This window comes from Nyctibius grandis, chromosome 9, assembly GCF_013368605.1.
Source record: "Nyctibius grandis isolate bNycGra1 chromosome 9, bNycGra1.pri, whole genome shotgun sequence".
Taxonomy (NCBI): domain Eukaryota; kingdom Metazoa; phylum Chordata; class Aves; order Nyctibiiformes; family Nyctibiidae; genus Nyctibius; species Nyctibius grandis.
Genome location: NC_090666.1, coordinates 42,399,963 through 42,414,591, shown reverse-complemented (window position 1 = coordinate 42,414,591; position 14,629 = coordinate 42,399,963). Strand labels below are relative to the sequence as shown.

The following is a 14,629-nucleotide window of genomic DNA, read 5'->3' as shown; positions in this document are numbered from 1 at the left end:
AGAGGTCATCAAAAATTCTTACCCGATGTGATTTGTTCTTAAAGAAATTTCCAGTTCTCGGAGCACTTGAGTAGACTCTTGGACTCGTCTTCTGAATTTCTGCAATTGGGTGAGCAGGTAAAAATAACAATTAGACTCATGTGATGCTATTAAAAATATCAACCTCTCATGCAGTGCAGGTTGAATAAATAAAATGTTAAGGTAAACTGAGAACCCCTCTAAATCCTGAGGAATGCAACGACAATAGTCCAGCAGTCAACAAAAACACGTGCAGAAAAATAACTTCTGTTCCCGTGCACATTTTTGAGTTTCCAGGATTAAGAAAATTAAAAGTTCATAGATAAATAAACATTTCTTTACAATACAAGCTTTGTTTTAGTATCAAATTCTCTGTTGAGAATTACAGCGTTTGGGCTTCATTCTCAGCCTCGTGCTTTCATCTCGCTTTCGAGACTTCACACCCACACCAAAAAACCTGCCATGATTTCTGTCTAATTACCAAATCCGCGGGTGTGAGCCAATAATGAAGTACACATGTGCCGCCACCTGCAGCTTTAATGATTTGTGCACACTGAATTGTATCTGCAAAAAGAGATGCTGGGAAAAGGCCATAAACGTCAGCAGTAAAATGCTGGGCAGCAAGGCAGCAGAAAGGAGATGAGGTTTCATGTCGTCTCCATACGGGAGGAAACAGGGTGACCTGGGAAAACCTCCTTGGGACGCAGTGAGAGTCCCACTTCACAGCTCAAAGCACAGAATCACAGAATCAATGAGGTTGGAAGAGCCCTCTGGGATCATCGAGTCCAACCGTTGCCCTGACACCACCATGGCAACTAGACCAGGGCACTAAGTGCCATGTCCAGGCTTTTCTTAAACCCCTCCAGAGATGGTGACTCCACCACCTCCCTGGGCAGCCCCTTCCAATGGCTAATGACCCTTGCTGAGAAGAAATGCTTCCTCATGGCCAACCTGAACCTCCCCTGGCCAAGCTTGAGGCTGTGTCCTCTTGTCCTAGCGCTAGTTGCCCGGGAGAAGAGGCCAACTCCCACTTCACTACAACCTCCCTTCAGGTAGTTGTAGACTGCACTAAGGTCACCTCTGAGCCTCCTCTTCTCCAGGCTAAACACCCCCAGCTCCCTCAGCCGTTCCTCATAGGTCAGACCCTCCAGACCCTTCACCAGCTTGGTCGCCCTCCTCTGGACTCGCTCCAAAGGAGACACGAGGAGACACGAGGCACTATTAATTTTCACTCTGAAGTAGCTAGTTGAGATCAGACACACAGCTCCTCTGGACCTCAGTTAATTAGCTCAGAGCACAAAACCACCGTGCCTTCGCTCCTGAGAGAGTTCACACGCTCTAACTGCCAGCAATACAAAGCCTCACCTCTCCAGAAGTTAAGGTAAAATATTGACGTAGCGAGAGGCACCAGTGCCATTATGACCCCAATTTCAAGCCAAAAGGCACATTTTGCAGCAGCGTTTGGAGCCACCTTCTCTTGGCCGCGCTGAGGACGTCGGCAAAAACGCCGACACCACCCCAACGACAGCAATAATCCTGGTGGGACGAGCTCTCCCCACCACGTCCGTCCAGAAGCCCGTCTGTAAATCTTTCCGCCTCGCAGCCCGGGCTGAGGAAAGGCTGCTGGGGATACAGGATAACGCAACAAAAGAGAGGAACTCAACGGAGTTATTTTTAGGTTCCTTTGGTTTTGTCATTTGTCATGGGACTCTCACAGCGGTATTAGGATAAGAAAGGCTTCAATGTGTGCCCAAGGAGTAACCGCAGAGCAAAGCCAAACACTAAACCAGTTTCAAAAAACCCTTCAGGACAAAGACACAAAGACCTCTGTTCACCATTTTTTTTTAAAAAAACACTATAATCAGCTACAGGCAAAGTTAAAGGTTTCCTCCTAAATGGTTTCCTACTCCTTGTCAGAGCCTCCAACAAGAGAAGCACTGTCAGGAGCTGTTGTTGCAGCCCTGAAGACACGAGTTAGCGCCGGCACGCTGGAAGCGGAGGGTACCCGGGGTTTTTTTATAGCTATCAACACAGGATATGAGCTGATATCCAACGTGGTTAAATACCAAAGGTTCAGCGATGGTCCTCCAAATGGGACGTAGGTTTGCTGTGCTGGACTTCTGTGGCGCAAACGCCCAGAGAAAGGGACTCAAAACTGCAACATCCCCTTCACTCGGGTGAGAAAAGTGCCATCTGACTGAGGTCTTACTCACCACCAGCACTGCCCACATGGGAAGTCAGACCAGGTTGGACATCAGGAAGCATTTCTTCTCAGCAAGGGTCATTAGCCATTGGAAGGGGCTGCCCAGGGAGGTGGTGGAGTCACCATCTCTGGAGGGGTTTAAGAAAAGCCTGGACATGGCACTTAGTGCCCTGGTCTAGTTGCCATGGTGGTGTCAGGGCCATGGTTGGACTCGATGAGCCCAGAGGGCTCTGCCAACCTGATTGATTCTGATTCTGTGATTCTGTGACCTAGAGTCTAGCTCAGCAATAATCTGCCAGACTATTTATTGAAGCTGAAGGTATTAACACAAGTTGCTTCATGTGTCAGATGGTCCTTTTCTTCGCAACATCTCTTCTCCTTTCTGAGCTGCGAAACCTGCAGCGCCTTTCCAATTTCTCTTTGCTTCTCTCTGCACTTTGTTCCATCTCCGAGACTCTTCTCAGAGACCTTTACGGGGCCTTTTACACAAAGGCAGGAAGGAACCCGGACCCGGGACCATCCTCGCGGAGGAACGAGGGACGGGCGAGAGGAAACAGGACGCTCCTCACCTTCCTGGTTACAGCGGGGTCCAGATAGCCCTTCAACTTCTGGATGTAGGTGTGCGGAGGGTTCTTCACTTGAAATCTTTCCTGTGAAGGACACAAGAATAAACATCAGCCATTTTATAACACCTTCTGTATTTACTTAGTATATGCATAAAATGCATGCACACACATATATATTTAAACAGTATGTATGTATAATATAGTTCTATATTTACATACGTTATATTCCTAAGTATATAACTTATGCATATACAATATGCATGCAAATAAAACATATTTACATGCATCTTGATATTCTGGAATTTGAAATTTATATAAGATGCATTAAAATGTACCTTACATATTCAATGATAATTTTGAATTTTAGTTCCACATACAAACACACACACCTGGAACACCAGGGTTTCTGCTAGCCAGGAGTGCTGAGAGGAAAGAGAAGCGTTAGAAGAGTGGACGTGTGTCCGTGGTTGACCAAAAGCCTTCACCACAAATGCCAGGACACCTTTTTTATCACTTGGAACAAGCCTAAAGACTCGCTGCATGGTCTAGTCACAGGAGAAGCCTCATCATTTCATTGTTGGGATTCCAGAAAAATGAAGGCAAGAGTAGTGTGTCAGCAATAAACCAGCAATGTTTTAACTCCACGATATTAAATTGATTGTCTTTGTACGTGGCCCAGCAGCTCCCAGCCCAGCCCTTGCTGCAGGGTCCCATTTACATGGGAGGGCTTCTTCATTCTACACAGAGGTGCCCAACCACAGCAGCATCCCACTTCCTACATCAGAGCACCATCACGCTGACCGTGCCTTGGGATCAGCTCCCCACACCACTTCTGCCAGCACCGCTCGCACGGGGAGAGCGTTGGTGCTTGAGCTGGTCTCAGCCACCCACAGCTCCCGGCGATTCAGAAGGTTTCCTTCCACACCTGTATGACACGAGGGCAGAGCTGAAGGATCTCCAGCGTGGTGGGAAGCAAGCTGGCAAGTGCTACCGAGGCCACTGTTCTACTTCCCAGGGAAATGATGGGCCAGCTGCCCATCCCCATCCCTCTGGGAAAGCCTGGGAACCACCACGTGCCTCTCCTCCCCGCCAAGGCTGGAGTCTGGTCAACCTCAGGACACAGAGGAAGGCAGGTTCCCACAATGGTGGGCTTTACCCATGTAAAACACCTCACCACCCACGCTCGCTTTCAGTCGTACACCGGCAACGTGCCTGATTTCCTTTCCCCATCTCACTCACCTGCTGCTCAGCCCAGTGCCAAGAAATCCCCACCTGCCTTTGAGACTCGTTTCCCCCTGAAGGCTTCCCAGTGCTCAACCTTACAGCAGGCCACTTGATCTACAGTCTACAACTTTTGTTGTAGATCTTTGACTGTAGTCAACTTTTTGACTGTAGATCAAGTGTTGTAGATTGCAGTCTACAACTACCTGAAGGGAGGTTGTAGTGAAGTGGGAGTTGGCCTCTTCTCCCGGGCAACTAGCGATAGGACAAGAGGACACAGCCTCAAGCTTTGCCAGGGGAGGTTCAGGTTGGACATTAGGAAGCATTTCTTCTCAGCAAGGGTTGTTAGCCATTGGAAGGGGCTGCCCAGGGAGGTGGTGGAGTCCCCATCTCTGGAGGGGTTGAAGAAAAGCCTGGCCATGGCACTTAGTGCCCTGGTCTAGTTGCCATGGTGGTGTCAGGGCAATGGTTGGACTCGATGATCCCAGAGGGCTCTTCCAACCTGACTGATTCTGTGATTCTGTGATCTGCAATCCAGCCTCAGACACGTTCAGAGCTGAATTAAGGATTCTGATGGCCAGCACAAGGCCTGCAAAGTGTGTACTCTGAGAGCTGCTTCAGTTGTGCTTGCTTTTTTACCAGTTGCATGGCCAAAAATTCATCCTACAAAGCTGCTGTGAAACACGAGTTGTTCTGCGAGGAGTATGCTGTGTCCAAACCTGTGAAGAGCATTACCAAAAGCTCTGATGCTATTTGTATCTTGGAAGAATTTTAAACTATTCTGCCCTTTCCCTTGAGGAAAGATCTCACAACAATTTCCTCCTGAAATTTCGTATTTTATAACTGATATCTGAAACCTCCCTTTATTAGGTCAGGATGCAATTTTGACTACATTATCTGAAAGTTATTTCATAATGTGTAGGAAACTGCTGCCCAGTTACCAAAACGTACTGTCTGAACATTAAAAGTTGTTCCTGTTATTATCTTGCTGCTTGCTGTAAAAAAAACAATTCATCATGGTCAGCAGGAAAAAATGAACTAAAATATCTGCCCTGTGGTGCACCAGCCCTGGGCGAGAGCTCTGGAAGACAGACAGCGGGCATTTCTTTCCTCTTTTACAAACGGGTTATTTTTTCCATGCACCCTCACATGTACACTGTGTCTTGTGCATTCACAGAATCACAGAATCAATGAGGCTGGAAGAGCCCTCTGGGCTCATCGAGTCCAACCATTGCCCTGACACCACCATGGCAACTAGACCAGGGCACTAAGTGCCATGGCCAGGCTTTTCTTAAACCCCTCCAGAGATGGTGACTCCACCACCTCCCTGGGCAGCCCCTTCCAATGGCTAATGACCCTTGCTGAGAAGAAATGCTTCCTAATGTCCAACCTGAACCTCCCCTGGTGAAGCTTGAGGCTGTGTCCTCTTGTCCTATCGCTAGTTACCCAGGAGAAGAGGCTGACTCCCACTGTGCTACAACCTCCCTTCAGGTAGTTGTAGGTAGACACATGGAGTTACAGACAGGTTTGGAAACGGTGTGCCAAGGCTCCATCACACAGCTCCACCGGCACAGAAATCAACTGCCACTTCCCCAGAGGTGCACAATGGTCAGCCCTAGCATCCAAGTCTCTGGAAAATTGGAGCAGGAACACCCACAGATGTTAGCGAGGATTTTAAAGGAAATAAAAGAATAAAAATATAAACGCACATAAAATAAATCAGTTAAAAGATTAGAATAGAACAGAATAAGAATAGACCAGAATTCGAATAGACTAGACTATTTCACTTGGAAGAGCCCTACAATGACCATCTAGTCCAAATGCCCAAGTATCACAGTTGCTAGCTTAATTCTTGCACTGTTCACAGCCCACTGTTCAGCCAGTTTCTCAGACTTACAGCCCCCGCAGGACACTGTGGACTGTGGCTTTACAGTGGGCATAAATGTAAGTTATTTAGAAGCAATTTCCATCCATTAACCCACTTTAAAACTTCCTCACACTGGCAGACAGACAAAAAAAAGCATGTTGCTGTACATGAGAATCTGGCCCATTGTAGACTAGTAAAGAGTTTAAGGAGGTATCTGGCCCTCAGAGACCACCACTGTTTCTCACTTTCCCCCTCAACAGTTTTATATTGGTTCCAGAGACACGACAGCATTTGCATAACCACGTCCTCTACAAAAAAACAGGAAGGTAGAAGTGTTTTCACTGTGCCACTTATCATAGAATCATAGAATTGTTAAGGTTGGAAAAGCCCTGAAAGCTCATCAAGTCCAACCATTGACCAAATGCCACCATGCCCGCTAAACCATGACCTGAAGTGCCACATCTAGACGGTTTTTGAACACCTCCAGGGATGGTGACTCCACCACCTCCCTGGGCAGCCCGTTCCAATGCCTAATGACTCTTTCAGTGAAGAAATTCTTCCTAAGATCCAGCCTGAACCTCCCCTGGCACAACTTGAGGCTATTTCCTCTTGTCTTATCGCTGGTTACCCAGGAGAAGAGACCAATCCCCACCTCACCACAACCTCCTATCAGGTAGTTGTAGAGGGTGATAAGGCCTCCCCTCAGCCTCCTCTTCTGCAAACTAAACACCCCCAGGTCCCTCAGCCGCTCCTCATCAGACTTGTGCTCCAGACCCTTCACCAGCTTTGTTGCCCTTCTTTGGACACACTCCAAAGAATGTGGTTTGATAACCACATCCAAATGTTATTCTTTGCATCTGCAGGCGATGGAGGGAAGTGGTGGAGCACCAAGGCAAGGGTGCACCCACTCCCAAGAGCAGTGGGTGACGTGAGAGCACCAGCGAGCAGCAGGCACGGGAGCCTGCTCCTCCCAGGGTAACAGGGCTCCATGGTAGCTCTCGTATTTATTCCTTCTCTTCTTGGGGGTTCTCTCACAGAATCACAGAATCAATCAGGTTGGAAGAGACTTTTGGGATCATCGAGTCCAACCATTGCCCTGACACCACCATGGCAATTAGACCAGGGCACTAAGTGCCATGTCCAGGCTTTTCTTCAACCCCTCCAGAGATGGTGACTCCACCACCTCCCTGGGCAGCCCCTTCCAATGGCTAATGACCCTTGCTGAGAAGAAATGCTTCCTAATGGCCAACCTGACCCTCCCCTGGCAAAGCCTGAGGCTGTGTCCTCTTGTCCTAGCGCTGGTTGCCTGGGAGAAGAGGCCAACTCCCACTCTTTCAATGTCTAATAACCCTTTCTCTCGTGCTGGTGTAGCTCTGCTCTGTTTAGCCTAATCCTCCAGAGAAGCTATTTTACTCTTCCGGATTTATTTCTCTTACTAACTAATCAGCCATCATCCGCTGAAGTGACAGGAGCTTTTCCTAACTGCCAGTTTTAATATCTGGAGTCTTCAAAATGAAATGCTTCAAGAGGCTCAGTGAGCACATTTAGCAGTCTGTGACGGAGATACTGTATGTTTTTGTTTGTTTTCTTAAAACCTAGCTGTAATTATGTATTTATGTAATAATCTCTACAGCTACTTCATTAAAAAAGATGCTGCTCATTACTGTATAGTGGAATTATTTGTGTTGAAGGATTTTAAAGACATTATCTATGAACAGCAGATAGCAGCAACACTCTTCTCTAAGTAGGGACCAAGAACCACTTGTGGAAAACATCTACTCGTCCTGGAAACATTTTTATAGCCCCTTAAAGTGTTTTTTCTGCTTTGGAAAGCCATGAGGGATTAGCCTTTAAAATTGCCCTTTCCTGGCTGTGATTACTGTCTGGGGCTATCCAGCTTTGACTGTTTTTTTATATTAGAGGCTGATACGTCGCAAGCTGCAAGAACCAGGGCTCGGTGCTGTGCAGCGACAGCAGCCTGAGGCTCCCCGACGCCTCCGGGACACCCTGAACGTCTACTCGCAGCCATCGTCCTCCCAAAAACCTGATGTTCTGCCAGAGCTCACAGCGGGTGGGAAGGCCTGGTGCTCGTTGGACCAGCACGATCGCAGCCTGGTATTTCGCTTGCCATGAGCAGGGTAAGAGGCTGTGCAGGTTGGCCAGCCCGGCTCCTCTCAAGGTCCTCTGGACCTTCTGGAGAGCATCTGGACATGGCACTTAGTGCCCTGGTCTAGTTGCCATGGTGGTGTCAGGGCAATGGTTGGACTCGATGATCCCAGAGGGCTCTTCCAACCTGATTGATGGATTGATCTGCTTCCCTGTAGAGACAAAGACACCTCCTGGCTAACACAGAGGCACCGCTGCCCACACGTAATCCACTCGCCTTAGATACCACAAATAATGAGTTAAAAACTCTTGCTTTTTCCTGTCTGCTCCTCCTCTCCACTTCTGGCAATCCGCTATCGCCCACTGGCCAAATCTGCTTTCAAAATAAGAATTTATACAAGGGGTTTAACACTATTTGAACGAGGAGGTTGGGGATTTTTACCACACACATATAAAGTTTAAAATCCCTATTTGAGCGTCCAAACGTAGCTGAGCAAGAAGCGTGAGCCAGTGGGTGACATCACGACCGGGACATGGTGGCTTCCCCTCCTGGTCGCCCCAGGACTGGGCCATTCAGACACAACAAAGTTAATAAATCCCGATGAAACCTATTTTATCTCCGCTACGTGACTCCTATAAGCAACACCACTATCTACAGCCCTGAAAGGAGAAAGGCACAGGCCAGCAATAACTCGGCCCTGCCTTTGTCAGCCACCTAGAAAGCAAACTAACCTAATTTCCCAAGGATAAAAGGCTCTTTCTTGCTTGAAAAATCGCTGAGGAGTGGTGCTGTAAGCCAGAAGGACAGACAAGCGCAGAGAGCGGTGAGACAACCCAGTCCCCAGCACCTCCCTTTAGGGTAATAAATGAGGAGAATCCAGGGAAAAAGCTTGGACGGGGAGCACAACGCCACTCCTGCACTGCTTTTACCAGCAATCTTCAGAATTAGCACTTTCTTTTCTGATAGATACCCAAAAAAAGGGGGCTGGGGTGGGCTTTACTTCAGCAGCAAAGAGGAACCGCCGGATTTCTGCATTTCCTCCTCCACGGGATCCCACAAAGAACTCGACACATCTCTTCTTCACCCAAATCTGGAAAACGTATTAAGTGCGTAACCAGGAAATTGTGGCTTTTCCAGAGATCTTTTGCTTCCAAAAACATTCAGGACATTTTCTGCATTAGTGACATATGTTGTTGTTATTATTATTCCCTTCGCTGACTGGTTTCATTCTTAGGATTCACGTGCGTTAGGTAAGCAGAGAGCACATCCCACTCGTACCCAGGCAAGTCACAAACCCCAGCAGACAGGCAGTGACTGCTCGGAGTGCACAAAGCATGTGCATGGTGAACAAGCAGGGCTGGAGACCAGCGTCCTCACACTCCCGAGGCACAAACACACCGTAAACGTGGCACACGTGTCCCCCACCCGTCCCCCACCCCAGGATGCCGACCCCTGCCCGGCCCCGTGCCCCTGAGCCTCGGACCCCTCGTGTGGGTACCTCTGACTGCTCCATCGCTGCACCCTCCCTGCCTGAGGCCTGCACGTGGCCCTGCCTGCACCCTCCCTGCCTGCAGCCTGGACATGGCCCTGCCTGCGGCCTGGACGTGGCCCTGCTGCCTTTCAAGTAACTCCCAGTCCAAATCCAAAGGATGTACGGATATTTGTCTGGACTCCAACACAGCAGGCATGGACCCCCACGGCTCTGTGTGGTTACACTCTCAACCACTCCACAGTGCACAATCTCACAAAAAAAAAAAAAAAAAAAAAAAAAAAAAAAAAAAAACAATACCAAGAACCTGCCTCCCCGCAAACCTGGTTTACAGAGGGGAAGGCTGGGAAGGCCGCACGCCATATTCCCTTTGCAGAGCTCGAGGAATGGGCTGGGGGACTCGGGGCCTGGCACGGCACAACCTTCTCACCCGGGGCTGTGTTTCCAACAGGGCCTGTACCCACACGCTGCTTAGTCACAAGTTGAAATAAACCCTAAAGCGGAACACGGCACCCCGTCAACACACCCCGCGTGGCCTTGTTTGAGCTGTAATTACCCCCAACGCAGGCACGAAGGGGCCCGAGCCCCTGGAAGCAAAGCTGAGGGTGGCACAGGACCCACCGCCATCCTGGTGAGCTCCACGCCAGCCACCAGCCTCCGAAACAGCCGGCACCCGCCTTCATTCTGAGTTTCATCAGGAGATGGAGAGAGTTCTACAGATACCTCAGTGAGGATATTTTGGATGTAAACCGCATGAACTTCGCCTTAGGTCTCTTAATTCATTATTCCCCACACGCACCTCCAGTGTCTCCAAAGGTGAGGACACGGTGATGCCCCTGCCACAGTTTGCCATTAGAGGGCAATGAAGAACTTTGCAAGATGTCCCCAACCTCTTCCCTCGACATCCCTGCCCTCTCTGTAACGCCTCATGGCATGCAGACGGATAAAGAGGCTCAGCACACACCAAAGGGCTGGCTCGTGAGGCCGGGAAATGGCAGCCTCTTCCCTGCCTGGGTCCTTCCCAACGTCCCTCCCATCACAGAATCACAGAATCAATGAGGTTGGAAGAGCCCTCTGGGATCATCAAGTCCAACCATTGCCCTGACACCACCATGGCAACTAGACCAGGGCACTAAGTGCCATGGCCAGGCTTTTCTGAAACCCCTCCAGAGATGGTGACTCCACCACCTCCCTGGGCAGCCCCTTCCAATGCCTAATGACCCTTGCTGAGAAGAAATGCTTCCTAATGTCCAACCTGAACCTCCCCTGGCCAAGCTTGAGGCTGTGTCCTCTTGTCCTCATCATTTAAGAGCAACCTCTGGACCCTTCTTCCTTTCAGATCAGGAAAACCAGCTTAAGGGTTGAAAATGAGCACAGGCAGGTAAGAGTTAATTTCCTCACACTGTTACAGTAATTCACATCCTCAGTCCTTCACTAAGCAAAACCAGGCGAAAATGGTGTAATGAGTGATACCAACAGAAAACAGCAGTCAAAATTTGCACCCACACCAAAAACATACATTCTGCACAAAATCTATTCCTGGAAGTACTTTCAGCCACGCACCATAATTACGTGGACAGATATAAATATTTCACACCCCATGTGCTGTATTACGGCGCTTTAACAGACACCTGCTTCACGCTGCTCTAACCTACAGCTGCTGACAAGCACCCACGAGGGATGCCAGAGCAGCCGGGGAGCTGCGACAGGTCACAGACACGCAGCGAGGGTGGCCGGACCCTGGCAGGGTGGCACGCCGTCACCTCCCGTCCCTTCAGGGTCCTGGTGACACCAGTCCTGCGCTGCTCCTCCGCCCGCCCTCTCCCAGCGATGGGAAGCAGACTCATCCCAGCCCGGGGGTGGACTCAGCGTTGTGAAATGAGCTATTAAGATACGTGATTACTCCAGGTCGCGCATTTCCTCTGCTGCGTTTCCATCTGCTCACCCCTCCTGTCTTGCCGTAGAGTTCAGGAGTGAATCAGCAGCAGCTGCACGTTGCACAGGGTGGATCAGCTCTGAGGGGCCGGGATCTAACTGCTTCTGCCGGCCCCGCTGCCAACTCGGTGCAAGGACAGCACGCAGACCCCAGCACAAAGCCCACGCTTACACGGGCGTGCTCGGAGCGTGCATGCTCTAAGCAAACACCCATGAAACAAATCACTTATGGTAGATTAAGCAACTTGTTCAGTGTCTCACTAAACTGAAACTTTAAATAGCTCAACGCTTTACATTCGCTGCGCAGAAAACTCATGGAAAAAAAGCAAGTCGTTCTTTATTCAGCTTTACTTGAAGGTAGCTGGATTTTATCAGAGGTCCACCACTGTAACAGCTAAATAGGAAATGTCCCACAAATCTTTTATTAAAAAGTTCCTGACCTCACAGAATGTCCTACAGAATCCCAGAATCAATGAGGTTGGAAGAGCCCTCTGGGATCATCGAGTCCAACCATTGCCCTGACACCACCATGGCAACTAGACCAGGGCACTAAGTGCCATGGCCAGGCTTTTCTTAAACCCCTCCAGACATGGTGACTCCACCACCTCCCTGGGCAGCCCCTTCCAATGGCTGATGACCCTTGCTGAGAAGAAATGCTTCCTAATGTCCAACCTGAACCTCCCCTGGTGAAGCTTGAGGCTATGACTGTACCTTCTGCCAAACTCTCACCCTGGTACCGCTGTGTTTACACTTCAAGGCAACATCTTACTTTCTCACTCCTGGATCAATTATTTTCAGCAGCAATTACTTTTGAAGTTTATGGCAGAACCTCATCTTGCTGTTGGCTCACAAATGCACATCCCACCTCTTGCACACTTCACTTTCTCTAAATAATGCAGTTTCTGCTCATTTATCACAGCAGAGCCAACCTGTTAATTGTTCTATACTGCTGCCAAGTCTGCGCGCCGCAGCAGAGCTCGTACACAGATGTCTCAGCATACGGTGCTGCTTAATCCGAGGTGGTGGTTCAGCCTCTGGAGGCGAAGAGGAGTTCAGGCGACATCACCATCGCACCTCCCTGAAGGCGACAGCTACCACCATTGCGACAACAGCTCACAATGTGGAAAGCCAAATAGGTGCTGGGTCAGGACCTATTACACAGGTCAAGACAGACCAAACTCAAAGCACTCGCCGAGAGGCGACTGAAGGTCAGTCTCTTCGAGTCTGTGCCAGGCAAAATAAGCAGCATCCACCATCCAGAGGAAACAGGCACAAGGGTTGATGGTAACGTCAGAGGGGACAGAAATATCGCTTCGTGGCAAAAAAGGGAATTACTATTGCAAGGCCTCTATGAGTCATTACCACTAATGAGCATAAGGCCAATGAGTGTTCAAAACTACTCCAACACTTGTCCTCTGCACGGTCCCTTCCCAAGCGCAGGGACGCTGCTGCTGAACCCCAGCCAGTGCTCGCAATGGGATGTCTGCCAAAAGCCCTCTGCACCTCCCTTACCTGGTCACAGATGAGCTCCCACTTCTTCTCGTTGTCGTACTGCCGCAGCAGCCGGGCTTTGTCGGGCGGCAAGTTCATCGCGTTCTGCGGAGAAAGAGAAAGCAAACGTGAGGGACCGCAGTGGGCTCGGGCTCAGGCGGAGCCAGACATGAGCAAACCAAGGCAAGGCGGCTGCGGTCGCTGTAATTGTTCTCTGTGAATTCCTGTTGACAGGGTTATTCGGAAACATTCCCTCCAAATGTCGTCTTTGGCCCCAAAAGCACCAGTGAATCCCAAGGCACCGACGGGCAGGGCTCGGTGCTGGGCCACGCCGGGACGCAGGAGGAGGTGAGCGACCGGAGCTCAGCACCAGCCACCCCTGTCCGGAGGGGAGGACGGGGCTTCCCCGCGCTGCCACGGCACAGGAGCCACCTTCCACCCCAAACAGGTCCCCGGGGTGCACCACATCCCTCTGCCCTTCGCCTGCCCCCGCCTGGGCACGCTCGTAAGGGAAACGCGTGCTCCAGCGGCAGGCTGGGCACTGCGGAGGGCCAGTTCTCTCCAAACAACATCTTGAAATACCTTTTCATTTCATTCCAACAGCGGGACACCATTCAGGTTTTTAAATGCCACCACATGCAACCTTATCTGGGTAACACAGACGCCGGAGGCAGGATTGCTGCTGCCCATCGTGACGTGCTGCTCACACATGCAAAGATAACGATGCCGAGACTGAGGATGACGACCGGCAGTGCCGAGTCAGCAGGCGGGGAGAGGCACAATTAGATGATGCCTATTAGATGATACCAAACTATCGTTTGCTGCCTCCTTTGATGTCAGCTGAGACACCTTCCCACGGGCAGCTGCCCGGGGCAGGGCGCACAGGCTGGCTACTTGCTCCCAAGGCAGTTTGCCAAAGAATGTCTCTGAATGTCCAGCATAACTGTCGTGCCTACGCTCCTGGAGAGCCCAGGAACACCTCGAGAGGTTTCCAAGCACCATGTCTGGAGAGCCTCCCTATCAGCGTGGCGGCATGCAGCTGAACAAAAACCTACTCAGCACCTCTCGGTCTCCAGCTCTCGGTCTCAGAATCACAGAATCAATCAGGTTGGAAGAGCCCTCTGGGATCATCAAGTCCATCCAACCATTGCCCTAACAAAGGTGTCTCCAGCACCTCTCCAGCACCTCTCCAGCACCTCTTGGTCTCCAGCAGGCAGCGATCGATCGAAGGGATGCCACGGCTGCTCCCGCATCGTGCCCCAGCCCTCCTGCGAGGAGGAGGGGGGAGAAGCGCAGGCTGCTGCAGCCATCTGCCTTCCCCGCGCGCCGAGGGAGCAGCCACACGTGCAGTTCGGCGCAGGGGACCCCTCACCCAACGGTGTCCCCGGGTGGGCTGGCGCGATGCAGCCACCACCTCCTCTCCCAGCACCAGCATCCCCCCTGAGCGCACAGGAGCACAGGCAGCAACAGGCTCACGCCCAAAACGCCGTCCTCCCACATCTCCAGTGTGACAGCAAACGTCCCTCCTTACCAGGAACCCCGTAGACCCACGAGGGACCCCTCTGGTGCACTTGTACCCCTTGGTCCATGCAGGGCCACCGAGGGAGGCGAGGCCAGCACGGGTCTCCAGCCAATCTCACCGCACATCGCAGTGGTACTGTCGTCCCACGAGACCTTATCTCCCCCCATCCCAGCTGAGGAGGGTCACTGGGGATCCCCCCCCCAGCCCTGC

General features: G+C 50.7%; 1 protein-coding gene across 5 annotated transcripts in view; it reads right to left on the bottom strand.

Annotated features, from left to right (window-relative positions):
• Nucleotides 1–14,629, bottom strand: part of FMNL2 (formin like 2) — a 131,662-nt gene that overhangs the window by 52,129 nt on the left and 64,904 nt on the right. For all 5 annotated transcript variants that reach the window (XM_068407811.1, XM_068407813.1, XM_068407812.1 and 2 more), the window contains exons 2-4: nucleotides 12,919–13,002; nucleotides 2,791–2,871; nucleotides 23–99 (exon numbers count right to left, since the gene is read on the bottom strand). In XM_068407811.1, the coding sequence (XP_068263912.1) occupies nucleotides 23–99; nucleotides 2,791–2,871; nucleotides 12,919–13,002 (242 nt within the window). The remainder of the gene's footprint in view (nucleotides 1–22; nucleotides 100–2,790; nucleotides 2,872–12,918; nucleotides 13,003–14,629) is intronic.